At 55.5% G+C, this 27948-nt stretch overlaps 1 protein-coding gene across 1 annotated transcript in view; it reads left to right on the top strand.

Moving 5' to 3' along the window:
* Window positions 1–27382, top strand: part of UMODL1 (uromodulin like 1) — a 59972-nt gene extending 32590 nt beyond the window's left edge. The window contains exons 10-22 of the mRNA XM_069472263.1: window positions 372–509; window positions 1453–1679; window positions 1824–2022; window positions 3255–3512; window positions 5365–5477; window positions 8576–8789; window positions 10498–10635; window positions 12510–12829; window positions 15226–15371; window positions 15834–16070; window positions 16323–16482; window positions 18331–18415; window positions 27219–27382. Coding sequence (XP_069328364.1) covers window positions 372–509; window positions 1453–1679; window positions 1824–2022; window positions 3255–3512; window positions 5365–5477; window positions 8576–8789; window positions 10498–10635; window positions 12510–12829; window positions 15226–15371; window positions 15834–16070; window positions 16323–16482; window positions 18331–18415; window positions 27219–27382 — 2399 coding nt within the window. The remainder of the gene's footprint in view (window positions 1–371; window positions 510–1452; window positions 1680–1823; window positions 2023–3254; window positions 3513–5364; window positions 5478–8575; window positions 8790–10497; window positions 10636–12509; window positions 12830–15225; window positions 15372–15833; window positions 16071–16322; window positions 16483–18330; window positions 18416–27218) is intronic.
* The last annotated feature ends 566 nt before the right edge of the window (window positions 27383–27948 follow it).

Here is a 27948-nt window from a genome sequence, read left to right as displayed (position 1 = left end):
GGTGTCGAGGCCATTCTTATACCTGTTGGGACCCCTGGATGCTCTGAGTGGCACGGAAAGTGTGTGCTATACTTAGCTGGCCCCTCCTGGCTCAGTTACTTTTCTACTTCTTGGTTGAAACACTAAGAAAGCAGCTCACCTTGCTGGTGTGGGAGCAGAGAATGGATGAGGGAGGACGCATCCCACCTGCGGGTGCTCACACCACCCGGGAGCCGCGTCTCCTAAGCTTGGCCCCACCTGCGCCAACCGATAGTGAAGGTTGGCGCAGGCCCCCACCCCAGGGCCTTCTGTTCCCGGCCAGCCACTGGGCCACCTGTTTCCTGGCCAGTCTCTGGCCTCTTGCTCACCGGCTCCGTCTTGTGTTCCCGCAGACTGGGACGAGTGTGAGGACAGCTCGGAGCACGACTGCTCGCCAGCCGCCCACTGCGTCAACCTCGAGGGCTCCTACACCTGCCAGTGCCGCACGGCCAGGGACGCCAACCCCGCCAGGGCTGGCCGGGCCTGTGAGGGTGCGTGTCCCCGCTACCTTCCCCCTGGGGACCTGGGGATGGGGCAGGGCCGACCTCCCCATCGGGCACAGCGCTGAGGACCTGCAATAGTGTTAGGGCCATGGAAATGTTTTCCTTTGCTTTAAAATCAGGAGAAAGAAATTAATATGATGAGAGCAAACACATGGATAAATGAGGATCCAGCTGGATTCTGTCCCTCTTCGTCCTCGTGCGGCTGCGAATCTGATTTTCATTAGACTCTGTGGAGGGAAGCTGGGCCCACAAAGTTAGGGTGCAGCCCCAGGAGGTGGATCGCTCTCTCCCCAGGTGGCCTCGTGCCCGAGAGGGTGTGGAAGCCCAGGTGTGCTGGAGAGAGCCCAAGGAGGGGTCTCCTGGGCCCCAGGCCTACCACGTCTCAGCCCCAAGTCTTTTTTCAGGGCTATTTCTGATCAGTGGGTCGGAGCTACCCGGGGAGCCGAGCTGAGTGGCGGGAGGCCACGGGCAGACCTGACATGCCATGACTGATGTGGTGTCTGCCTGGACTCAGGCGTGGCAGAGTCACCTGGCCCCCGCTTGCCATCCCCAGCTAAGGCCTTTCTGGTTGGAAGGAGCAGTTGAGAATTATTCCCTGGGGAGAATATTCCATAACCATTGCGTGCATTGCCCTGTGTCCTAATGTCCCCAGCTTGTCTTCACCTGATGTCCAGCAAGCTGATGAGAACATCCAGCACCAAGTCCCACACTGAGCACTCACTTGGGGAAATTGTCCCATTTTCCCAAATCCACAATGGATTGATCTGAGGCTGCAAGAGCCAAGCCTTGCATTCGAGTCTCGGCTCTGGAGCCGCAGGCCCAAAACGCCTGTGCCCCCTTTGGGGGGCTCTTGCTCACGGGTGGGGCCCGGCAGGCTCTGTGCAGACGTTGCTGGACCGGGCGCCCTACCTAACAGTGGCTGTTTTGGCAGGTGACGTGGTGAGCCCCACAGACAGTGTGCTGACTTTGGCAATGGCTCCCAGGACAGGAGCAACAGCCCTCGGCCCGGAGACCTCCCGCTTGTCACCCAGCCCCACGCTCCTGCGGGGCACCTCGGCGGCAGGCCAGGCCCAGACCCCAGGGTCCCCGCCCAGGAGAGGGGGCAGTGGCACTGTCGGGCGCTACGGGAACAGCACAGGACAAGGAGTGGAGGAGGAGGCACCCAGCACGGCCCCAGGCCTGGGGACGGGCCAGAGAAGCACCGGTGGCGTGACTGGTGCCACCTCCTCCCCCAGGGCTCCTGGGCCAACCCACAGCTCCCCTCAGGGGGCCACAGAGGGCCCACGGGACCCCCCTGGACAGTTACTGGGAAACTCCAGCACGGAGCCCCGCTCCTGGCCCAGCCCTGCCGAGGGCCCCACCGGCCACGTTGTGTGGCACGCCAGCCTGCCCACGCGGGAGACACTTCTGAACTCCACGTGGCTGCGGAACGAGGATCTTGGACGTTCTCACCCTGCAGACCTGCCATCAGCCCCCACATCTCTGAAGCCCCCCGCCTGTGGTGAGTGTGTGGAGCGGTGCCTCCTGGGGTGGGGACCCCGCGGGAAGTGCAGCCTGTGCGGGCGGGTCAGAGCCTGTTAGCAACACTCGGGGGGTCTGCCCCTCCCCCACTCAGGGGGTCTGCCCCTCCCCCACTCAGGGGGTCTGCTCCTCCCCCACTCAGGCGTTCTGCCCCTCCCCCACTCAGGAGGTCTGCCCCTCCCCCACTCAGGGGGTCTGCCCCCTCCCCCACTCAGGGGGTCTGCCCCCTCGCGCACATGGGAAAACCAGGTGCAGAGCAGCTGTCCCTCAACATCTGGGTTCTGGTCCATTCAGGAGGCAAGCTTGTCCCCTGGCTTGTCCCAGCCCTCTCCTCCCACCTCACAGGCTCTGTGCCTGCGGCAGCTGGGGCAGAGGTCAGGCTTCAGGCTTCGGGAGCAGCCTTTGGGCTTTGGGCACATGTGTAGAGGCAGGTGCTGGAGCGATCCCCGGGGTGCCGGCCACCCCTGCAGTCCTACCCCAAGCAGCACTGTGCCCCGGCCTGCCACAGCCCCTGGCAGGCCGTGCCCCCCCCACAAAACTGCATCCCCAGCTGTGCTGCACCCCTACCCCCAGCCATGCGATAACCCCCAGGTTTACATGCTGCACAGAGGGTTTAGCCATCACCGAGGAATTCAGGGCAGCTCTGTGCCGGGACGGGCCTGGGCCACCTCTGCCGGGAGCTCACAGCGCCAGCTCCACCCTGGCTGACCCCACCTGGACTGTTAAATGTGAGCCCCGTCAAAGCGTTTCCCCTGCTAAGCAGCACAGGCCTGAGACTGCACTCTCACGCCCTTGTGGCCAGTTCTGGGCAGGGACCCGGTCTCCCTGTCGGGCAGCTCTGCAGCCAGCAGTGCCCCCCGTGTTGGCCCCTCGGTAAGCCCACCAGGCATGTGTGGGCAACCCTCTGAAGACCCCCAGAACCTGCTCGAGGGGCTTTCCTTCCTGCAAGTCCAGGGACCTCAGGGGTGTGTCTGAACTGTCCTCCGAAACAAAGCCAAAGCAGACACCACCCGCACGCAGGGCTGCAGCCCTAGGAAGCCCCGGCTCCGCTCAGGAGGGGTCATCACAGGACTCGCCTTGGCTGATGTCACCTGCGAACCTCTCGTGGCCCCATCAGGATGTGTCTGATTTTCGGCCTTGGGCGAGGCCTCTCTTCCCTCCTGCCTCAGAACAGCTTGGTTTTAATTTTGGCATTTCTGTTCCACCCCCCAGGTCCCATCTCCATCGGGAGGATAACGGTCTCCAACGTGACCAGCACGGGCTTCCACCTGGCGTGGGCGGCGGGTCTCCCCCCGCGCCCCGCTTTCCAGATCCTCCTGACTTCCACGCAGGGGCCCGAGGTCGGCCTGGAGACCCGGGACACGAGTGTGACGCTGTCGGGGCTGGAGCCCGGCGTCTTGCACCTGGTGGAGATAGTGGCCACGGCCTGCGGGCAGGAAGGTGCCAGAGCACACCTGAAAGTGCGGACAGGTGAGGGGTTCAGTTTGCTTTGAAGGGTAGGACAAAAAGTACGGAAAAGGTTTTCAGTGGGGTAAGGTTTAAAGAGCCGGATTTATTTGTGGGCTGCTGGGCTTCCGTTTTCTTCTGAGCGTAGGAACGTCTGGCTCACTTCCCGCTCGGGAGGCAGCCACGGCCCAGAGGTGGCATCGCAGCGTGTCCCAGACCCCGCCCGCAGAGGCTGTAGGTGCTGGCCCGTCCCTGTCCTCGGGTGTGTGACACGGCAAATGCACGTGGTGCCGGTCTGTTGGGCCGAATCCACTCCCTCTGACCTCTCCACCCCGAGGCCTGGCTTTCGGGGAGGGCAGGAGAAATCGCACAGCCAGACGGATGCTGTGCGAGGGGCCCGCCAGAGCCCACGGCACCGAGTTTAGGGGTGGTGACAGACTCGGGGGACAGCAAGTCACATATAGACTCCAATAAGCTGGAGCTGATCACTGACAATAGTTACATATATTTAGGCAAAATTCCTCGTTTCTCCTCATTCGTGTGTCACTGGATGTCGTTTTAGACATGTGCCTTATCTGAGCAGCCACGGGCTTGTCCGATGTTCCGAGTCCGTCTTCACGGCTCAGGCACCTTCCCAAGCGTTGATCGCGGTGGTCTCCTCGGTGGGGAGCACACTCTTTGGGGGATGCCAAAGATGACCTATTGGGGTACAGTAAGAAAGTTTAGAACTTTTATTTATGTAATTTAAAGTACTCCTCAGCCATGGGCTAGGGAATTCGAGAACAAGACGGAGTGGGAGGACACCAATCGTGCAAGTTCACGGCCAGCTGGAGGGGGCGAGGCTGGCGTTGGCCGGGCGCTCAGGCAGCACAGCCCAGGGGTCTGAGAGCCGGCGCTGGGCACTGGAGGTCCCACCCTCCCTGGAAGGGATGAGCTGCCCAGGTGACCCTGAGCGTGCTCCTGCCCAGGCAGCCACCCTGGTTCTGCGGCTGTCGGATCAGGTTGCCTGCCCCAGCTGCTGCAGTTCTGGACCGATGGCCCTCAGGTGCAGTGATAGCAACGACCCCAAAGACGTGGGGTTTGGGGTTCATCCAGGAATACATAGTGGGACAGCTTAGGGGGACGGCTTGTGGCTCATCTTGAGCCTGAGCAAGAGGCTCTGGGGGGACAGACTGTAGGTCCCCTGAGAGGAGAGCCTTGTCATTCTCCTGCACTGCCCAGCACGCCCAGGGCATGTGGCAGCTGCTGCACAGATATCTGGTGAGGGACTGACTGAGAACTGAGGTGGCTGCCTTGCCAGGGGCCAGGATACAGCGGTGACATTCCTGGACCACGTTGACATATAATGTACTTCCAGAACCCCTCTGTGGGGGAAAGGATTCGGATGGAACGGACGGTGCCAAAGGAGGGACTGCCCTCAGACTGCAAGAGGTCGGGGCCTGGCTCTGAAGGGGGACCCCTGGCACCCTGTTGTGGTGTGGGGTCAGGCCCCCTACGTCCTGGTTTACCGGGGACAGCCCAGCTGGCACCTGTGACCCTGGCAAGATTGTTTAATTTTGCCTGCCCTCATGCTCAAGGTCATCTTGGCTCACTGCTGTGTTGTCTGAACACCCAAGCACGAGTGATAGGAGCGAGGGAGGGACGCTGCGCCGGGGCGGGGGAGAGTGGCAGAGGCTGAGCTGGTTCCGGAGGGTTCTCGGAGCTCAGGCTCTGTGTCCTCTGCTCTCTGGGGGGCAATGTGCCTTCTTCCTGGAGCGCAGGTCAGCGTTGTGCGATGCTCTTCCTGGCCAACGTGGAAATATGACTATGAAGATTGAAATGACAGTCTGTTGCTAACACGTTGCCGTTCCAAACATGCCTATTCTCCACCCCGCAGCGGCCCGGAAACTCAGCGGACAGGTCAGAATCGCAAATGTGCGGTACCTGGACTCCTTCCGCAACACAAGCAGCCAGGAGTATCGAGACTTCCTAGAACTCTTCTTCAGGATGGTAAGTTGGTGGCATTAGAGGTTGTTTCCTTTGGAAGGTGAAGGGTGGAGGGTGGATAGAATTCTCGTCTCATCCAACCAGGAATTCGGCTTGTAGGTTCCATAAACTCCTCATTTCTGAAGGAAGCCGGGACGTTAAGCTCTGGCCCGGATCTGCCATCGCGAGGCAGGTCAGCAGGCAGGAGACACGATGTTGTCTCGCGTGCGTTCTGCCTTCACACTGTTCTATGTCCAGTGAAACTTCTTGGTCGATTGCAGGACCCTGCGGAGAAGAAAGCCCCTTCCTTGTTTAAAAAAACTTAAAAAAATTGAGATCTATTTTACACACCATAAAATCCACACCTGCAAACTGTAAAATTTAGTGGTTTAGACTATTTTGAAAAATGGTGCAACTGTCACCACTATCTGATTCCAGAACATTTTCGTCACCCCAAAAAGAAACCTTGTACCCACTGGAAGTCACCCCCACCCCAAGCCCCTGGCAGCCACTAATCTGCTTCCTGTCTCTGTGGAGCTGCCTGTTCTGGATATTTCATAGCAATAGAATAATACAATGTGTGACCGTCTGTGTCTGGCTTCTTTCACTTAAAATAATGTTTTCAAGTTTACCCATGTAGCATGCGCCCATGCTTCATTCTTTTGCATGGCGGGATAATATTTTGTTGCGTGAACATGCCAATTTTTATTCATCCATCCATTCATTGATGGACATTTGGTTGCTTCTACTTTTGTCTGTTAAGAATAACACTGCTATGGTCCCTGCCTTAAAAAAAATATCTTTCCTCCTCTTCCTCGGGCTCTCCCATCCATCCCCTCAACATTCTTTGGGATGCTATATTGTTACAATTTAGTAACAAGTATTCTTTTTGATAGAGGTTAGACTACCTTTTGAGGTATACAGCAGCGGTCCCCAACTTTTTTGGCACCAGGGACCAATTTCATGGAAGACAATTTTTCCACGGACTTAGGGGGAGGGCAGGGAGGTGGGGGGATGGTTTCAGGATGATTCTAGAGCATTATATTTATTGCGCAATTTATTTCTATTATTATTATATTGTAGTATATAATGAAATAATGCCACAACTCACCATAATGCAGAATCAGTGGAAGCCCTGAGCTTGTTTTCCTGCAACTAGACGGTCCCACCTGTGGGCGATGGGAGACAGTGATTTATTTATTATGGTCTCTGTGCAGTCAAGCCTCTCTGCTAATGATAATCTGCATTTGGAGCCGCTCCCCAGCACTAGCATCACCGCCTCGGCTCCACCTCAGATCATCAAGCATAGATGCCTCGCACTCGCAGTTTACAGTAGGGTTCGCGCTCCTGTGGGAATCTAATGCCCCCCTGATCTGACAGGAGGCGGAGCTCAGGTGGTGATGCGAGCAATGGGGAGCAGCTGTAAATACACATGAAGCTTTGCTGGCTCACTTGCTGCTCACCTTTTGCTGTGCCCCTGGTTCCTAACGGGCCACGGGCTGGTACTGGTCCACAGCCCAGGGCTTAGGGACCACAAATATAGAGAATGCACTCATCATGGTCTAGTGATCTTGTTTGCATAGTGGAAATCTCACGTTTTAGCTTTTCCTTGGAGTGGCAGTTTGTAAGGTAAAGAATGGGGGGGTTGACATCGCCACCTAGTGGCCAGCTGTGATAACACGCTGGCGGGGCGCAGACCTCAGCGGCTTTTCTCACTGGGGAAGTGCATGGTGCTGCCTCCAGGAATTGTCCCCAAAGCGGCCCCTGGGGACCTGAGACCTGACTCCCAGCTCCTAGCCCAGTGTGGATTCAAGAGTTGTTGGTGATTTGATTGATAGTGTGCGTTACTATGTTCTTTAGGTTAAATAACAGTTACCCATAATATTACGCGTAAATCGTTCTGGCTAGCTCTAGTGGCCAAATGAGGAAGCTCCATTTCCAACCGAAGTTTCTGGATAAATCTTTCCTCTTTGAACCAGTTCCTTCTTTGCCCATTTTTGAGGACAGTTGTTTCTTAAATTTGTTTAGAATTTCAGGATAGGAAATAATCATGCGATTTAATTACACAAGTAGGATGTTAAGACACGTTTGGGGGGTGGTGGGTTAACGTGGCACTTGGTTCTTCATCACTTCCTAGCAAAGGGCCTGGAAATTTGCTTTGAGACCAGCTTGAAATGCAACTAAAAGTGACATTAATCTAAGACTGTGACAGATTCCTCTGAGAGAGAGAGAGAGAGGGAGAGACAGACAGACACACACAGAGTAATGACAGTGGCCGTCTGACTGAGTCAACCAAAGGCAGCTGCGTGTCTCTCTAGGATCTGCAGCCTCTGACAGGTGGCACGAAGTTTGTTCACCCTGGGTGTCCCAGAGGCTGGGTTGTGAGTCCACAAGCCAGTGCCTTGAGCCATCGCTCCTCACGGTTTTTCTCCGTGAGGACAGACCCCGGAGGCCACGTTGCCATAGGAGATTCGCATTACGTGGGCCATCAAAGCTCCTTGTGAGGCTGTGTGTCTTCCTGGGCATTTTGACAGCGACTGGCAGGAGTGGAATAACACGGTGTGTGCCCTGTGGTTCTGTCCAAAGTGACAGAGCCTTTTAGAGGCAGACACCGCCGGTCCTAATAGGGATATTGGAAATGCTCACAGAGAAGCAGTTTGGGGTTAGGTGGGGAGAAAGAATGTCGGGGAAAATGTTCAGGAGTGAAAGGATTGTTCTAGAAAAAATAAATGGGGGGAGGTGGTCTCCCTCCCCATAGCCACTCTCTCAGTCCCCTGCCCTCCACTGCTCTGAGCTAAGAGGGGCAGGTTCTGAATGTCCTCGTGAGCCCGGCAGGCTGCAATCCCTGCCAGCCCCGCACTCGGCTTGCAGACATCTCTCTGTGACCGTTTGCTGGTTATGGGGACAAGGACCCTCCTCAGCATCACAGACACTCCCAGGCGTTTGCCTGGGCCAGTAGACATGGCAGACGGGAAAGGGGCCCAGAACCGACCTGTGGCTTTCATCTTTTTGCCAAGGCCCAGCCCTGCTGCTGGGCAGGATCCCAGGAGGGGCCACCTTAGGACAGACACCCCGTGTCCTCTCGGTGCGAAGCTCCTCTTACGAGGTCTGTTTCTCCGAAGGTGCGGGACTCCTTGCCAGACATGCTGCTCCAGCACCTGGACGCCGGCGGCATCAGGGTGGAGGTCGCCCGTGTCGCCAACGGCAGCGTGGTGGTGGAGTTTCACTTGCTGATCATCGCGGACGTGGATGTCCAGGAGGCGTCCGCCGCGTTCCTTGCCGCCTTACAGAACGCGTCTCTGCTGGAGGTGGTCAGAGGCGACACCTTCATATGGGGTAGGTGGAGGCTGGGTCTGGCGGAAGCTCACCCATGTTCCGGAACTAGAGGCAGCTGCAGCCCAGCCACTGCCCTGCGTCTTTGAAAGATGTGCCCATGTGCCCCTCCCGTGGGCTTTGCCCGGAATTAGATGAAAATGTGAAATATCAATAGATAGGAGCCTCCTCGTCTCTCTCATTGCAACTATGATTTTTTAAGGTGTAAGGGTTGAAAATGTCTTCAGGTCTCTGCAGCCAGACTTTCTCCCAAGCACGGTTTCCAAGGAGATCCTAGCAGAAATAATTACAGAGGAAAGCAGGGAGAAAAAGGCAATTTAGATTCTTTTCTCATATCTTACTGGAGCATAAATGATCAATGGCTTATAGTTACATGTATAAAAAATTAAAGACCTTTTTTTTAAAATTGAAGATTAATATTTTCTGATTTTTGAAACGAGAAGGATTTCCCAAGGAAAACCAGATTTTCAGAGTAACAGGATGAAGTACTGACTACATAAAAATATAAATATCCTATGTCAGTCAAAGTAAAGGCACCGCTATAAAGCAAGCAACAAACCAAAAAAATCTTTCAAAATTTTGATAAAGAATTTATATCGTAAATATGCAGAGAGATCATACAAATAGATGACAAATACCTAGAGCCTGGTAGACAAATGCACAAAAGACCCGAGTGGATGGTATATAAAAGAAGACACAGTGTCTAAGATGTGATAATCAAAGACATTCCCATTAAAGTGAGTTGCTCTTTTTTGCCCATCAAATTAGAGAAAAAAAAGAAAATCTTTTTCTGCTATTACTAATACCAACAAAAGTGTAGTGAGGCGGGTGCTTGCATAGATTGCCGGTAGAAATAGAATTTGCTCACACTGCCTGGAAACCAGTTCGGCAGTATGTGCCAAGAGCTTGAAAACTGTTCATTCATCTGGGCTCTGGAATATCTCTTCTAGGACTAAGGAAATAGATCTCAGTCTGGACCATGGTTTGCATACAAAGATGTTCATCTTCAGTGATACTTTAAAAGCAAAAGAATTGGAAATGACTCATGGTCAGGTGGCACCAAGAGAGGTGCTGAGTTACGGCCTGTCCCTGCCGTGGCTGCTGTGCAGGGGTGACAGTGTGGTCTGCCCGGGTGGGGATTGCCGGCGGCTGCGGCAGGACACACTCCTGGTTAGAGGGTGCCTGTGCGTTAAAAGAGGAAGGAAGTAGATCGGTGCCCTCGCGGGGGGTTTGTGTTCTTTGCCGTGCTTTCTGGTTGCCAGCCCTCTCCCGCGGGACACCTGCGATCCTGTCCGTGAGCCAAAGGTGGAAGGCACGTGGCCTGAGGGCCTTCGGCCGGGGTCGGTCCCTTAGCCTGGGTCCCAGAGGCCCGGACTGGGACAGGGGGCTGCTGATCTCCAGGTCACTCCAGGAACTGAACTGGTGGCCCTGCTCTGCCCAGCACCTTCGCCCGGCCCCAGAGCCAGACTCCTCCTTCCAGAACAGCCCCTGCGGACATGCCTAGCCGGCTCCCAGCCCCAACAGCAGAAAGTGCCCTGAACTCTCCAGAACCGGTGACCTTCGTGCAGTCTGACCTCATCAGAGAGTTTCCAGCTTTGCTCCCTGAGATGCACCGCCCCCAGCCTGCGTGAGCAGTCGCGTGACTGTGTCCCCCAGCAACCTGCAGGACCCCAGGGACGCTTTTCTGTTCTGTTCCCTAAACGTCGTGCAGATTACGACGAGTGTGAGAGGAAGGAGGACGACTGTGTGCCGGGGACGTCCTGTCAGAACACCCTCGGGTCTTTCACTTGCCGCTGTGAGGGGAGAGCCCCTGATTTCTACGTGGAATATTCTGGAAGACTCTGTGAAGGTAATATTCTCACAGTCCTTTCTCTGGAATACCGTCCCATGATCTGTTATTTTAAGGGCATTCATTTGCAAAGGGCTTCTTGTCCAAGTGAGGTCAGACTGTTTTTATGTCCTGGGCAAGTTTCCTGTGTGTGTGTGTATGTGGTGTGTGTGTGTGTGTGTGTGTGGTGTGTGTGGTGTGTGTGTGGATGTGGTGTGTGTGTGGTGTGTGTGTGTGGTGTGTGTGTGTGTGTGTGCACCTATGCACGTGCATGTGTACATGTGTGATGCATGTGCTTGTGGTGTATTGGGTATGTGTGTGTGCTGTGTCAGTGTACGTGTGTACCTGTGTGCATGTATGTGTGCATGTGTGTGCACGTCCCTCCCCATTCTTTACACACGTGCAGCCCTCTGGGTGGCGCGTCACATCTCCAGGTGTGGCTCTGGTGTCTGTGAGGAGGAAATGTGCACAGACACTGGGCATGAACCAGCAGATGCTAAAGGACTATGGTGCCAAACAGCACATGTGACAGCAACACACGGGAAGTGTGTCTACTTGGCCACTGTCTCCACTCAGCACTCTTCCCGTTAAAGAGGGCCTTGGTGCACTTGGCATTGACCCCAAGATGACCCCTGCCGTCAGGGGTCTGCAGTCAGGTGGAGGGAGACAGACATTTACACCAGTGAGCCTGGTGTCACGGGGAGTGTAGGACATGCTCTGCTTGAGGTAGGCACAGGACGCACAGAGGAGGCTAAGATGCTTTAATCCCGAGTGGTCAGGGAGGGCTTCCTGGAAGTGGTGTGTCAGAGCTGGCCGTAAGGGATGGCTAAGGCAGCAGCGGCAGGGTGTGTGCCTGGTGAGGACAGAGCTGGTGAAGGGCATGGTCTCCAATGCGGGAGCCTGCAGGAGGTGGGTGCTGTGTGGGAAGCGGGCAGCGGGGAGGCAGGTGCGGGCAGTGGTGAAGGCTGTGGTTTGGGCCGTGTCTCAGTGACGGGCTGAGCTGGGTGGGGCTGCAGAAGGCAGGGGAAGCCCTGCCCGGGATGAAAGAAGGCACAGACCAGGCCTGCGTGGGGAGAGCTGACGCCCAAGGAGAGGACAGGGTGCCCTCCGAGCCGTGTCTGGGGTCTGCTTCCCTGGAGACCCAGGAGGGGGCCCTTGGAGAACCAGTGGACACATCGGAAGACTTTACAGAGCCTCCTTGATCTTCCCAGCAGTCTCCAACGTTTTTGGCACCAGGGACCAGTTTCATGAGGGGGGACTGGGGGATTGGCAGAGCTCAGGCAGGGATGTGAGCGATGGGGAGCAGCTGTAAATACAGATGAAGCTGCGCTCACTCACCCACCGCTCAGCTCCTGCTGCTGCTGTGTGGCCCCCACCCCCGTTCCGTGCCAAGTTTCATGGAAGACAGTTTTTCCACAGGATGGGGGTGGGGGTGGAGCCCTGTGGTCCGGTCCCTAACAGGTCACAGACCAGTACCAGTCCACGGACCGGGGGTTGGGGACCACAGTCCTAGACATTGGAACTGAATGTGCACTGGGCGCAAGGAGGAGCTGGAGCAGGGAGCTGGGGTGCAGGATCCTGAGAGATGTTGTCATGCCATCTTAGAGGTAGACTCAGGGCCTCTGAGGGCCGATGACTTGCCCGTGCCCACAGGCTTGGCACACGCCCAGCATCGGCCTCTCGATTCCCCAGCCCTCAGAGCCCACGGCGAGCCCGGCTGCCTGGGCTGGTAGAAACGTGTAACGTGTGCATGTGTGAGGCTGTGTCTTGAACACGCAGTTTGCAGGCCTGGCTGCTGCAGGGTGCAGAGCGGCTCCCACCCGCTATTCCCCTGCCCCTCCGTGCCAGCCCCAAACACAGACCCCCCTTTGCCTTTGGCTCCCCGTGCCTTGCAGGTGTCTCTCCTGGCAGTGCAACCTGGGCCCCCAGCCCAGAGCAGACCCCAACCCCTGCAGGACCCAGGCCTGCCCTCGTGCAAGGTGCCAGCCCCACCCCCCGGGGCCTGCCCCAGCGGCTGAACCTGACTGGGGCGGTCAGGGTGCTCTGTGAGATCGAGAAGGTGGCCATCGCCATCCAGAAGCGCTTCCTGCAGCAGGAATCCATCCCCGAGTCCTCCCTGTACCTGGGACACCCCTCCTGCAACGTCAGCGCCAGCAACAGCACACACGTGCTCCTGGTGGCCGGCTGGAGCGAGTGCGGAACCGTCGTGCAAAGCGTAAGGCCGGGGCCAGGTGCCCTGGGGCGCGGGGCTCTGGGCTGCAGGGGCCTCCGTAGGGGGAGGGTCCGCATCTGGCCGGGGACCAGGCAAGACTTTGCGCCCGAGGTCTCTGATGCTGAGCAGGGGACCCAGCACAGGGGTCAGGATAGGCTTCGTCCTCCGCCAGGGACCCGGCGGCATCCTGACATCTGGATGGGGCTGTGAGCCCCACTCTGCTGGAATCCGGTGCAGAGGGCCTGGGGCAGGCCCCAGAGTCAGGTTTAAAACATTCTCCCTGCACAGACAGGGATAGAGACGTGGGTCACAATGAATGCTCCTGCTTGTGCCCTCAAGAGCCCCCTGGCTCGGCCACCACAAGCACCAGGGCTGTGCTCCCAGGGCCCTGCTGGGCTGGCAGCAGGAGGAGGAGAAAACCAGCACCTTCCGCTAGTCCAGCCCAGGGCCCGGCCCCAGGGGGCAGAAGCTGCCCTCGGCATGGCTGTCCCCTGGAGAAGCGTGCCACCCTGGGGTAGGACCTGGAGACGCAATGCTGACCTGGCAGTGCCCAGGGGTCCGTCTGTGCTGAGCCCTGCAGCCTGGACTGCTTGGCCTGGGGGGCTGGGGCCGGGCGCGGGCCGTGCTGAGCAGCTGCTGTGTCGGCTCTGGATGGGGGCTGGGAGAGGCCCGTCATAGAACGGGGGCCAAAATGGTCCCATGGGGCGAGTGGGGAGAACCCCGAGTGTGCCCTAGGTTAACTTGCTGGTGGTGGCCGGACTGGGGAGGCCAGAGAGCCGGTGGAGGAGCTAAGACGTGGGGTCTGCCCGAGAGGCTCAGGCCAGGTGGGTGGCTGGAAGGGGCTGGGGTGTGGGGTCTGTGATAAAAGTGGGACTGTGGGGACGGCTCTGAAGGGGGCAGTGCCTGGCTGGGGGGCTGGGCAGGAAGGCTGGCCTCACCCAGGACGCTGGACAGAGGTGTCACTCCTGGCAGCCAGCAGGGACTCAGGGCTGGACCTGCGTCCCTGCTGGCCTATGAGCAACCAAGGCCCCGTATTCTGGAGAAAGGGGTGGGGAAGGGCCCTGCACCCCGAGCCCTCTGCGGACCGGCTAGGACTGGGTGTTCCTTGCACGATGATATTTAGTCCCCTAACAGCTCAGCAAGGTCTACGGGGGTCTGGTTCAAAGTTGGCCCTGCCCGTGGGAGCCGGCCCTGTGCCTGCGCCCTGTGGCTCTTCCACTTCTGGGTGGAGCTTTGGACACGCTCACTCGGAGGGAGAGATGGGACAGGTGGGACAGGTGGGACAGGTGGGCCCCCACTGGGTTGGCACAAAGCGTGCAGACGAAACCCAGAGCCGCGGCACAGGGAGGTGGCGCCTGGGGGCTGACGGGTGGGAATGGGGCGTATCCTGAGCACGGGCGCAGTCTTGGACCCCGGGGCTGAGGAAAGAAACCCACCCCGGGGAGCAGGGGCAAAAGGGCCCCAGAGGCTGGGGAGGGGTGACGGCGGGAGGTGGGGTGCAGAGGGCAGCTCCGCGGGGTGGCCAGGGAGTGGCGGGTCAACATGGAAGCGCGGGAGGCCCTGGCAGAGCAGGTGCGTGCACAGGAGAGCAGGTTCCACTTTCCTTGGGAACTTGTGTGGGTCCTTAGGACCCTCGTGTGGGTCACTGGGTTGGAGGAGCAAACCCCAAGTCTTCCTCACCCCCACGCCAACCCCCTAAACTCACACAACTTAGGAAGAACCATCCGGGTTTTGCTTCACTTCCCTGAAGATTCGCAAGATGCACTCAGGGGTGAGGCAGGGTTAGCCAAGGGCTGTTCCCAGAGGGGTGCGGGCAACTCCTACGCCGGGGTCTGTGTGAGCGAGAGCTGCGCGTGGGCGGGGTCCCTTTGTCCCCCTGCACCAGGAGGCTCAGAACAGGACAGTCTCTGCCCAGTGTGCTCAGACCACCGTCCCAGGGGGAGTCAGCCCCTCCCTCGGGCTGGGGGCCCCAGACGGAGCCTGCAGCCGTCACTCCCTCCCTTGTTTACCTGAGCGGGACAGACACCTGGTCTGACAATGAGACCCCTGGGGTTTGGGGCACGGAGACAGAAAAGGGAACTTTGTCTCTTTTGAGCCATCCAAGCCCTGGAACCCATGGGCACTCCTGATGGCTTTGGATGCTTGTCAGCAGTTAAGCCCCCCCCAGAGACGTTTGTGCAGAAACCATGGATACGCAGTTCAGGACAGGAGACGGGCTAGGAGCAGAAGCCAGACCCTGCGCTCTCCTTGGCAGTTTACGTTAGGGAAAAATCGCCAGCGTTTGGGCACTTCGGGGAAGAGGCTTATCAGAGAGTCTGCCCCGCACCTAGAGCAGGGTCCACGGCCGGGCGCGGGGCCTGCTGGGGCCGGGAGCCCACTCTGGCCCCGTCTGTGCTCAGAACATGACGAGCACGGTGGTGAGGACCACGCTGCGGAACGACCAGTCCCCGGAGGTGGTCATGCACTCGCTGAAGATCCTCAGCCCCATCCGCTGCGCCTTCCAGAACGACCTGCTGGCGTCCTCGGGCTACACCCCACAGTGGGGGTAGGTGGACGGGTAGCCCCTCTGCACAGCCCGGCTCCTCTTGGCCACCGCTATTTTGGGGGTTCTTTAGGGTTTCAACCACTTGCAAACCCTTCTCTGAGGCTGTAACTGCCACTCCCCAACTTTTGTCCCCGTTCCAACTCAGGACCCACCAGAGAAAGCCACATATATTCCCCTCGCCAATCCCATAGGATGCCCCCAGCCCCTGGACCACGCCTCCTCCAGGGCAGACCCAAGCGAGCACCCTTTCTGCCCTGCAGGTCCCCTCCCCTGCGCCAGCACGAGTGGGGGAGCCCCACCCCGTGCAGCAAGCCGGGAAGCAGTAGCCTCCCACTCAGGTGCTCCCACTCAGGTGCTCCCACTCAGGTGGCCTTCCTGTACAGCCACACTCCTTTGGAGGTGCTTTTTTGGGAAGGAACGAGAGGGCTCAGAGAAGCCTCCTGATGGCCACTCCTCTTGCAGGGTCTACACCATCGTCGAGGACCTCCACGGCGCTGGAAGTTTTGTCACCGAAATGCAGTTATTTATTGGAGATTCTCCCATACCTCAAAATTACAGCGTGTCCGCCAGCGACGACGTCAAGATCGAAGTCGGGCTCTACAGGCAGAAAAGCGGCCTCAAGGTGGTCTTGATGGAGTGCTGGGCCACCCCCTCCAGCAACTCCAGGGACCCGGTCACCTTCGGATTCATCAACAACAGGTGGGGCTCGGGCGGCGCTGGGCAGCACCTCTCACCTGGCCGTGGGGCTCCTCACCTGGCCACCGTGGGATTTCTGGGCCAGCACTGTGGGGACCTGGGTTTTTGGGGATTGGTGAGGTGGCCGGTCCTCTGACGCCCACGGAGGCTGTGGGTGCTCGAGCATCCTCAGACGCAGCTGTGAGTGAACTGTCCGAGAACGAGGACAGCAGGGTGGCTTGTATATAGCTAAGGAGCCCCGTTTCCCCTCCTCAGCTGCCCTGTTCCCAACACGTACACCAGCGTCATCGAGAACGGCAACTCCAACAAGGCCCAGTTGAAGCTGAAAATCTTTTCCTTTATCAACAACTCCATCGTCTACCTGCACTGCAAACTGCGCATCTGCATGGAGTCCCCCGGGACCACCTGCAAAATAGTGAGTGCGTCGCTTTCTAAGCTTTCGGCCGGACTCACGTTCCTTGTTGCCATGACGAAAGGGACGCTGACAATGAAAGCCCAAGGCACCACGGGCTCTGGCGGTGACTTGTGGGAGGAGTCTCTGTGCCCTGCAGACTTGTCATCTGAGACACTGCGCGGCAGGCAGCCCCAGGTGGAGAACCTGCGTGCGTTGTGGGGTGTTTGAGATTTAGCGACCGGCCGAACGAAGTCCTTCTTGAGGCCGTGACATTCAATGACTGTTGAGTCAGCACTGCCTATCGTGACGCCGTGGTGGCTTTCCTCAGGGGGGTTATAGATGTTCAGGTGTAAAAATGTTAATTTAATATCATTTTTAGCAACATGGATGGAACACACCAAATACCAGCCACTATAATATTTAACAAGGTTTTTTCCTTCCCTAAGTTCGACATTCACGTAGGGATTATGGATAATTTTACATTCTCACTTCCTTAGACCTTTGAATCGAAACCTGCTTTGTGACCCTGAGGTTGGGGAGCTATTCTTTACGCCGCAGACATGCATGTGAAGTGACCACACGTGCTGTCACATGTTGTCAGAGGCAGGGGTCAGCGTAGCGTGACCTTTTGTCCAGCGACTGGAGTTTCTCTCCCCTTTGGAGGATGTGCTTGTTCCTGAGCTCGTCTGAGAGGGTGACGCTGAACCCTGAAGTTTTCCTAGGTGACCCGCCTTGAAGCGGCGGCAGGACGTGGAGGACAGAAGAAACACAGCGATGCCCGATTCGGCTGATGTCCCTTTTGCTCAAACCGTAGATCTTCCTGAGCCAGGGACGAAGGGAGCAGAGGGCCCCAGTGCCAGCAGGCTGAGGGGTGCCCTGGGGTCTGCCTGGTTCCCTCAGATCTTCAGAAGCCCTAAGACACCTGCCGGCCGCGGCGAGGCTTTGCCTCTGCGGGGAGGGGGGAGGGGCTCGTTCTCGACTGTTGGCCTCGGGGTCTCTGCACACAGAATCTCGCTCCGTTCCCATAGGCTGGAGACCCTATGAGTTTTCTAGGGCTGCTGTAACAAGCTGCCACACACCAAGTGGCTCAAGCAGCCGTCACTCGTTGTCTCACAGTTCTGGAGGACAGAAGTCCAAGATCAAGGTGTCGGTGGGGTGTGAGGGCAGGATCTGTCCCAGGCTTCTCTTCCAGCGTCTGGTGGCTGCAGGCGTAGGTGGCATCTTCCCCGTCTCTTCGCATTGCCTTCTCTCCGCGCATGCCTGTGCTGTGTCCAAAGGTCCCCTTCTTAGGATGACACGGCCATGTTGGATCAGAGCCCACCCTAATGACCTCATCTTAGCTGGACATCTGTAAAGACCCAGTTTTTAGATAAGGTCACACTCACAGGCACTGGGGGTTAGGACTTCAGTATTGTTTTGGAGGACAGGTTGCACCCATCACAGGTGTACAGTAGCAGATCCCACAGTGTCACTGAGCCAGGAAGCCTCTTCTGTGCGGCAAAGGCATCAGGAGGAGCTCGAGGCTGCAGTGGCCTCTGGAGAATGCAGAGGGACTCAGAGCTGTGACCACGACACGGCCCCTGAGGACATAAAGGCCTTTCTCCAGCTTGCTGCTCTCGGGTACCCCACTTCCTCCAGCCCCCCAATGCCCAGGCCTCCCTTCTGTCACACTGACAACATCCACCTGGGCAGAGCCCCCGCTGCCCGGCCCCGCCAGGTCTGCACTCGCCTGTGTAATCATATCCGCCCGGTGACTCCACACTCCAGCAGGACACGCGGGCATGACTCCGACTATCATCCCCATAGTGAGTTACTCTTCCATGAACATTGTTCGACTAATAAGAAGTTTCTCTTCCTTTAAACAAACAGGATTGCAATGATTTTCGGCTCCTGAAGAGTAGTGACAACTCTGCTACACACCAGACATCCTGGGGACCCCTCCTTCGGTCCGAAGGTGAGTGGATGACTTGGTATAGACAACTAGAGAGACGATGCAGCTGATTCCGTTTCGCCAGTACATGAACCAAAAGGCAACTACGTACTTTGATTTTTTTTATTTTAATTCTTTTTTTATTTTTTTTTTTTTTGAGACAGAGTCTCACTCTGTTGCTCTGGCTAGAGTGCCATGGCGTCAGCCTAGTTCACAGCAACCTCACACTCCTGGGCTCAAGCAATCCTCCTGCCTCAGCCTCCTGAGTAGCTGGGACTACAGGCATGCACCACCATGCCTGGCTAATTTTTTCTATATATTTTTAGTTGTCCAGATAATTTCTTTCTATTTTTAGTAGAGACGGGGTCTCGCTCTTGCTCAGGCTGGTCTCGAACTCCTGATCTCGAGTGATCCTCCCACCTCGGCCTCCCAGAGTGCTAGGATTACAGGCGTGAGCCACCGAGACTGGCCCATCAACTACATACTTTGAAACGTGAAACGCGAGATTTTCCTAAATGACTTGTCATAGCGGAAATGACAGTAGCTGATACTCATTGAGAGCCCCACATGCCGGTGTGCCAAGTTCTTTACGTGCAGGGTGTGATGTGCCCTCTCATCAGCACTATGAAGGAAGACCTGTTATTATCCCATGTTGCAGATGAGAAGACTGAGGCTTTGACAGCTCAAGCACAAGTTTAACGCAATGTTTTGAGCAGCGTAACATGAAGCCAGTGAGCTTTTCTGACACTGCATAAACACATCGAGAGGGTGGTTAAGAGGAAGGACCTAGAGCTCTAACCAGGCAGTGTCAAGTTCTGGGTATGTGTGTGTGTGCAAGTGCATAGAAAAGCTGTTTTATTCAGAAGATGCCAAAAAATGGCATTTCTGTTTCGCCTCAGTATAAAACTTCTATCAGCCAGGTACATTGCATGTGTTTCCGAAACTCACAATCGATTTTCCAGGAAAACATTTCATTTTCTATATGATCCATCCTATTGCTTGGGAAAAAAAATACTGGTTTGAGGGAAATTGCATGCTCGGGGTATTCAGACAGACACTGCCATGGTCCTCCACCTACTGTGTGTCAGGAGCTCCCCTTTTTCTTTGCAACGTGCCCTGCCTACCGCATAGTGCTGTTGTGAGTGTCCAACGCGGTCACAGCAAATGAGACTCCTATAAGGCTGAGATGTGTGGGGCTGAACCTAGGCTCCCTGGACGCCAAACCTGGCGCCAACACTCGTAATAACTGTGTGACTTTGGACACCCTATGTGTGATTGTGCCCTGTTTGCCTCGTATGTGAAATGGGGACAATGGTAATTTCCACTTCACACAGGCCTGGCCCATAGACGTCACCGGGTGTGTGTCAGTTGTCATTTGTAACCAGCAGGCGCTGCGCTGGCATAGCCAGGGTGGGGAACTCCAGTGTGCTCAGTGTGACTGGTCAGGCTCAAGAACAAGGACTGTGATCATCCATTTGATCATCGTTCTTTCTCACTGTGCCACTAGCTTTTGCTTATCCGTAACCGTCACACAAACACACAGAAAGATCATTTACACACGGAACCTCCCAGCTGGTGGGGCTTCGCTACGTTTTGTAGCATATTAACAGAAACACTGCTGGGGACCGCAGGGGCAGGGAGAGGCTGGCAGACGGGCTCCTTCAGGACCTCGCCTCTGCCCCGTCCCGTGCGCCCACACTCTGTCCCTGCCATCACCGTCACTTCCACTTTAGGGAAGAGATGAGGACAACTCGGAGATCTAGGGTGTGTGTGTGTACACTCACACAGCTGCACCTGGACCGGGGGCCACGATTGCAGATGCCACCTGCTTGTAACCTTGCCTCCCCGTCCCCAAGGGGCTGGGCTGGCTTTGCTTTGAGCGCTCGCACCAGGCGTGTGGTGTCCTGGGCTACCGTAACAAGGGCCCACAGCCTGGCTGGCCTAAAGCAAGAGATTTATTCTCTCACTGTGCTGGAGGCCAGAGGTCCCAAATCAAGGTATTGGCGGCACCCTGGTCCCCTGAAAGCTGCAGGGAGGGTCCTCCCCCGCCTGCTCCCAGGCTCACGGGTTGCGGCTGGTCTTTGGTGCACCGAGGCTTTGGTGCACATCACTCCAGTCTCTGCCTCCGTCTTCACGCGGCCCCTCCCTGCGTGTCTCTGTGTTCACACAGCCGTCTCTCCACAGGACGCCAGTCACACCGCGCTGGGGCCCAGCTGTGTCAGTTTGACCCCAGCTGAACGAATTGCATCCACACAATTCTGTTTCCAAATAAGGCCACGCCCCGCAGAACGGGGGGTTAGCACTTCAGCACATCTTTTTGGGGAAACGCAATTCAGCACAGGATAGCATATGCTGCACTTTGGGAAGACTCCCTCTGGGCGCCCTCCCAGAGCGTGTGCTACCGACACGTAACACGTCAGCAGCAGCAGTCTCGCACTGAGCTTCTGGAAGTCGCCATGGGTGCTGCTTTACTGGACGCCCCGATGTCACCGCATCAGAGGGTAGAGGGTCTGAGGCTCAGTCTGTGGAGTGCTCAAATGTGCCCACAGGAAGGGTCTAGAACAATTACTGAGGTCAGTTTTTGTTCCCTCACACTTCACCAGTGAAGCCTAACGAGCAGACTTAACTGGCCGCACCACGGGCCTCGCCATCCTCACCAGCAGCTGACTGTTGAGTCAGACCCTGGGACGCCAAGCCCCAGCAACCCCTGCTTTTATCTCAGTAAATAAGATACCTTTTATCCCAGACAGTAGCCACGAGACTCCCTGAAGTTCCACTGAGGTTCTCGCCAACCCCGTTCACTCCACAGCCCGCTGTAAAAGCTTGCCCTCAGCCGCTCAGCGGGACGGTTTGAGACTGCGTCTCCAGTTCTCCCGACAGACGTCTTTTGCATTAAATTTCCTCTCTTCCTTGGCAATACTCATTGTTTCAATGATTGGCTCTTTGTGTGGAGAGTGAAGGGACCAAGGCTGGACCCTTTTGGGGGTTTGGTAACAATTTGGGGGGCTCATCCGGAATTGTGCTGCTCGTGGCTTGGTGACGGCACAGTGGGGAGAATTCCTAAAGCCTCCCGCTGCTGCCCGGCTGTGTTTGTGCTGGAGGTTGGTCTTGGTTTCTCCCACCAGCTCGGCATCACCAGCTTCAGATGCATCCCTGCCTGCCTGGGAAGAATGGATCTCTGAACTTCGGCTTTGTGTCTGGATGGGAGAGTGCCATTTGAAGGTGCCACGCAGGCAGAGATGGCCCTCTCACATCAGGGAATTCCGAGGGGAACTCCTGTTTGTGAGAGTGGAAAGTGTCTTGATTTGGCACTCCGGCTCTTGTTAGGTGGGAATGCAGTTTGTTTGAAGCCTCTGTTTACGTTGAGTGTTTATCTGTATTGGTGTGTGATATGTCAATGTAGAGTCTGTTAAGTTCTCTGTCCCTATTTTCTTTCCTGCTTACTCCGAATTTGCTGTTGCTAAGTTCACAGCCCAAGGTCTAGGAGGTTGAGAGATGCCGTCGATGGTAGTTCCTCTTGTGGCAGGTTCTAAGGTCTGAGAGGTTAAACAACCCTCTGTCTTAAGGTCTGGAAGATTAGAAGACATCTCTGTCCTAAGGTCTAGGAGATTGAAAGACATCTCATCCATGGAGGCAACCTGGTTGAGATGCAGAGATGCCCATGGTTGGAAAGGGGAAGAGAGGGATGGAAACATAATGCAAGTGGATTTATGTGGAACTTCAGAGGATCCCATGCCTGGTGTTCTGAGATAGAAGCTATTGAAACTTTGTGTGCATGTGTATGTATATGTATTGTTACATTATGTCTACATGGTACCAACTTGACTTATGAAGGAGCACTCATAAATTAAGTAAATAAGCCCAGATGCTTTTTCAGTTCACATGAATTTAGTAATCTTTGGTAGATAAGCTTTCTACCATCTGATATTAACAGTACTGTTAGGGATTTAAAGCTGCCTTAGGAGCTGCAATCACAAGAGCTTAAATCAAATTGGAGGCTTCAGTTGCCCCTTTGGTCTTGCTACACATAAGTTGGAAAATGTTTTGAGCTTACTTGAATACTCATGTTTGTTTTCTTGGTAGGTTTTAAGTTTAAAAGTAGTAATTAAACCTGCATTTTGTGATTGTTTCTTGGTCTGTGTTTTGAAATCTTTTCCCCAATTTTATTTATGAAACTGTTTAGATATTGAATTTGTTTAGGCATTGAATGATTTTGTTAAAGTACAATTAATCACATCAGTTGCATCAAAGCTACAAAAATGCTTAACAGGAAAATAACTTGATTTGTCTGACATTTGAGTTTTCATGAGTAATCTAAACTGGTAAATGCAAATGAGATAAATGATTATGAGTAAAATTTTCCTAAAAATTATAAGATGGCTTGGAGTTATGTATTCCCATGTTCAAGCTATAGTCTTCTAGTTTCTTGTTCCTTTTATAATGTCCACTCTTGATCCCGGACACACTGTTCTGATGTCTGATTAATTCAAGTGAAGAACGTTTTTCCTTACCTTTCAGTAACTGGCCTAAGAAACGAAGATTTTATGTTTTAGCAAGATAATTCCTATGTTCTTATTAGGTTTTTGATTACTTGGGAAAACTGAGCTTTAAAAAGTTAAGGTTTTTACCTGCATCTAACTTTCTGTGTTGCCTTTAAAATCTTTTGATCATCACTGTTGGTTAAATGAATTGCTATTATTTTAAAATGACCTGTGATTCTGTTTTGATCAAATGTTTTGAGACCATTTAGATGGTTTTTAAAATAGCCTGATCTTGATCATTATTTGAAGGACTAAGGATTGATGTTGAAGGTTTATTCAGTATTCCCTAATGATAGGTGATGTCATGTCAACAAATTTTGCTTTGGGATATTGGTGTTTTAGAGAGATTTAATTAATTAAAATCTTTAAGCAGATATGTTCTAAAACTTGTATTATAGTTATAGAACTTAGAAAAGATGTTACATTATTCAGAATAGCAAATCTTCTTAACATCTTTGCCTAAATTAAGTCTCTGACTTACTTCCCTCCTTCTGTGAGGGCACCTGAGGACATGACCTCTCCCTCCGGTACCAGCCAGGGTGCCCGGTCTGGCAGGGGTCCTCCTCTGTTCCCAGCAGGGCAACTTCCTTTAAGGCAGGTCCCCACAGGGGAATCAAACGAGAACAGACAAACTTCTAGACTAATGTGGATTTATAGAAATAAGATAGGAGGCAGATGACAATGCATCCGACTCTAGAAAGAATTTTAGAAGCACACAGATGTAGAGCTGGAGAACCCTGAAAACTCAAGACCGATTAACACAACCCTTATAGGTCAAAGCACTTGGTACCCAGAAAAAGTTACAAAAATTGGAAAGTGGCCCAACCTTGCCAATATCTCACCTGGCTGAAGTGGCCTATGGGGTTTTTCAGACTAAAGAACAACAAAAGGAAAAAATGCATGGAATGAAACAGCAGGCTAAGTTTTGGGCAACAGCCCTGGAAGAGGAAGGTCGCTGGAGGAAAGGCCCAAGCTGGAGCGGGGAGTGGGGAGGCTGCCCTGCGATTGTCCTGGCTACATGCAGAAGACAGAGACTGGTAGGACGCCAGGGCTGCCCCAAACCTCCTGGAACTACAACCAGTAATCAACATCTCCCACCGGGAGCCCAGGGTAACAGTTAAGACGAGAGACAGGCTGGGATTTTGTGATATTGGTGATCAGAAATTCTTTCCGGAGTGCGCTCTCCCACTGCCGGGTCGAGAGCTTCCAGGTTGCAGGCTCAAGTGAACTTCCAGCCTCCAGAACATGCCTGCACCTGGCAGGCAGCTTGGCTCTCCTGGCCTTTTCTCTCAACCATGTCAGCCCTGAGGCCTGGGCTACTGGATGCCCTACAAGGGCACAGGTGGACCCCGTTAAAACTGGGAATTTGTACCCCCCCACCCAGGCAGTGCCCCTTAGAACTTCCAGCTAAGGAGGGTCTTCCACCCTAGTTTCAGCCGTTTTGGGATATGACGGCTTCTGACTTGTGTCCTTACAACACCTCCATTCTGCCTGTTCAAAACTCTGGAACCCAGGAAAACTGGTTTGGTCAGGACCTAAGGCCACCCTTTAGGGGTGTCCCAGGTCTGCTCCCTGCCAGAGTCCCACCTGCTGCTCACTGCAGGGGACGGTGGGAAGATAATGTCGTGGGATGTGGGCAGTGAAGTTGAGAAAGAGAGAGTCCTACAAGACATACGACAGGAAGGAACCACACCGGGCAGGGCGGGAACACTACTGCGGCAGGAACAGAAAAGGCCAAATGCTGAACATGGAGAAACAGAGAACTGGCTCTTGGGTATAAAAATAATGCGGTTTCAGTGTAGATTTCTGGCTGCTCCCGAGTCTGCCAGGCTGGTGCTTTCCGGCTGGCTGTGGCTGCAGACGGTGTGGTCAGAGCAGCTGCTCCTGCTGCCGGCCCCGTTCAGCTCCCGGGGCGCCGGCTCAGGTGCCCCAGATTTTCATAAAATGTGACTAGATTTTTGATTCATGGCATGCGTGTGTACCAAGAAACCAATGTAAGCTAGGACAAAGTACTATCCCTTGTGCTGTTGAGAAGTCAGGGTGGGCCCCAGGAGCAAGGTGGCTCTCAGCCCCTCTGAAATCCTGTGTGGGAAACCACCCCTGGGGCCTCTCCTCAGGTGCAGCCTGAGAAATGTCCGCCCCGGCAAGGGCGGCTCATTCAGATGTAGCACAGCCAGGCGACATGCTAACCCGCAGCTCCAGCCAGGACATTGAGCACTGCTTAAAACTCACCAACACCTGAAGGTCAGCTGAAGCCACAGTGGGCTGGTCCCTTTGGGGTGCTCCTGACCACCCACTCGTCAGTAGAGCAAGTGGGTGAGATTTGCCCCTCTGAACCGGAACAGAGACCCATGCCAGCCTGGTCCTGTGAGCCATAAGTGATCTTCAGTTACCTTGAACTAAGCCTCCTAACAAGGGAATAAGGTGTGTGGCCCATGAGCACTTGAGGTCACAGGCCCGACACTTTCGCTCTTGCTCATACCCCAGTTGTGTCCCATGTCAGCAGGACGCAGCCAGGTAGAACGATGCCGATTCCCCCAGATCCGCGGAATGAGCAAATAGAAGGGGAGACAGTAATCGGCCTTGCAAAGTGAACCCCCTCCCAAGTTAATTTTTGTTCCCTCTACTTTACCCATCAAGTCCAACGACTGGACTTAACTAGTCCCCTCTGGACTCACCACCGATCGCCAATGGCTGGTTCTGGAATCAGACCAGCTGCAGGCCCTCTGCCTCCAACGCCGTGCGTGCCCCGCCCGCTGTAAAGCCCGACCTGCGTGCCCCGCCCGCTGTAAAGCCCTTGCGCTCAGGCTGTCAGTGACGGGGACTGGAGACTCTTTCTCCTGGTAGACATCACTCGCACTGAAATCCCTTTCCTCCATGGCAGTCGTCCTGGTCCCAATAATTGGCTCTTTGTGCAGTGAGGAACTGGACCTAGGCTGGACCACTCTGTGGTGTCAGCAGCAACGTGGCCCCACTGTGCACACCCACACGCGGTTCATGCGTCAGTGAGGAGCTGTGCGTGATGGAAACCCGTCTGGGGAGGCGGCCACCAAACAGGGCTCTGTCCTTCCCAGGCTGCAGCCTGGGGCTGGCTGGGGCTCAGTGGGGGCCGGTCTCCTTCTGTCTTTCTGCTTCCGCATGCGCAGTGTGGACAGCCCCCCTGTGCTGGCAGGACGGCCCCTCCTTGGAAGCAGTAGGGAGGGCCATTGTCACATCCCTGGAGGCTGGATCTAGGGGCCGGCCAAGCAAGAGGTGTCTGGGGAAGCCGACCAGGGCCCCGCTGCGTCCCTCTCTCTGCAGGACGGGCTTGTCCAGTCCCAACAGCAGGAGGGCTGCTCTGATCTCACCATGCACAGCCAAAATCAGCTAAAAAACACTCCTCCCAGGAGACTCAGAAGCAGCTAGAAATCTACACTGAAGCCTAATTATTTTTGTACCCAAGAGCCAGTTCATCTTTTCTCCGTGTTCAGGATTTTAACCTTTTCTGTTCCTGAAGCATTAGTGTTTCCACCTGGCTTGGTTTTGTTCGTTCATCTGTTGACGGGCATTTGGCCTGTTTCCCCCTTTTGGCTAAGTGGGTGATTACCACGGACACGGGGCTACAGGCAGCTATCTGAGTGTCTGTTCTCAACTCTTTTGGGTCCTCCCTCTCCTGTGTTTCTGCTGCTCCTCTGGGTCTGGGGACCGTGTGCAGGCCCAGCCCATGTGTCCCCACATGGGATCTGGCCAGGCTGTCCCCCTCCTCCCAGGAGAACCTGTTGCTCCCACACGGCCCCGCCCTCCTGGCCAAGGCTTGTCCCGGGACGCTGGGCAGTCTGAGCTGTCTTCACTGCTGTGCTCTCCTGGGCTTTGGACACCTGCCTCGTCACCTTTGGTAACCCACAGGTACAAGGGCACACACCTGCCTCGTCACCTTTGGTAATCCACAGGTACGCGGGCACACGCCTGCCTCGTCACCTTTGATAACCTACAGGTACACGGGCACACGCCTGCCTCGTCACCTTTGGTAACCCACAGGTACGCGGGCACACGCCTGCCTCGTCACCTTCGATAACCCACAGGTACACGGGCACACGCCTGCCTCGTCACCTTAGGTAACCCACAGGTACACGGGCATGCGCCTGCCTCGTCACCTTTGGTAACCCACAGGTACACGGGCACACACGTGGGCCTCACTTCCTGGTACTTCGGGCCAGTCAAATCTGGATAGCGTATGGAGAGCTTGCTCTGTTCCCGTTCCCCCTGGTCTGGGCAGACTCTCACCTTGTGCCTCTTCCACCCTGCAGGTGAGTCTCCGGGTGCAGAGCCAGGCCTGGGTGCCGGCTACGTCATCCTCATTGCGGTGGCCGTCCTCGTCCTGGTGGCAGGGGCAGCTGCCCTTCTGATCGTGCGCTACCGAAGAATGAATGGAAAATACAACTTCAAAATCCAGTCCGACAACTTCAGCTAGCGAGTGTTCTCCGAATGAGGGTCCCGGCTGACTCGGAGGTGGGTTCGGGGGAGAGTGTCTGGTACGAGCCCTGCCTCGGCCACCCTGGTGATGGCAGAGCGGGTTTTGGCAAAGGGTAGATTTGTGTGTGTCCACGTCCTGTGGCCCTTGCTGGAGGCGTGTCCTCCCTCCTGAGAAAGCGGCAGGAGCAGTGAAGGAGGGAGAATGAAGGTGGCCAATCGGAAATGGGTTTTACCTGTTTACGCAACCGCTGGCCCCATGGAGCCAGGGGCAGTGCCACAGGGGTGAGAGCAGGACTGTGGCCCTGCCTCAGATCCCAGCTCTGACACCCACTTGCTAGGCAGCCTGGGGTGCTAAGCCTCTCACTGCCTTGGTTTCCTCACTTGTAAAAGAAAATGTGTGACGAAAGTCCTCACCATATAGATGAGGAGATGTACAAAAGGCCATTCCATGATGGCTGGCATGCCGCGAACACTGGCAATCCTGTGGTTGTCCTCGGTCCTGTGTCCCCGAAAGCTTGTGCTCACGGGGAGCATCGCGCCTGCTGTGGATGCCGCAGGGGCGCC

The sequence above is a fragment of the Eulemur rufifrons genome, chromosome 7 (genome assembly GCF_041146395.1).
Source record: "Eulemur rufifrons isolate Redbay chromosome 7, OSU_ERuf_1, whole genome shotgun sequence".
Taxonomy (NCBI): Eukaryota; Metazoa; Chordata; class Mammalia; order Primates; family Lemuridae; genus Eulemur; species Eulemur rufifrons.
Note: the sequence above shows the minus strand (reverse complement) of the source record. Positions and strands in the feature narration are given on the sequence as shown.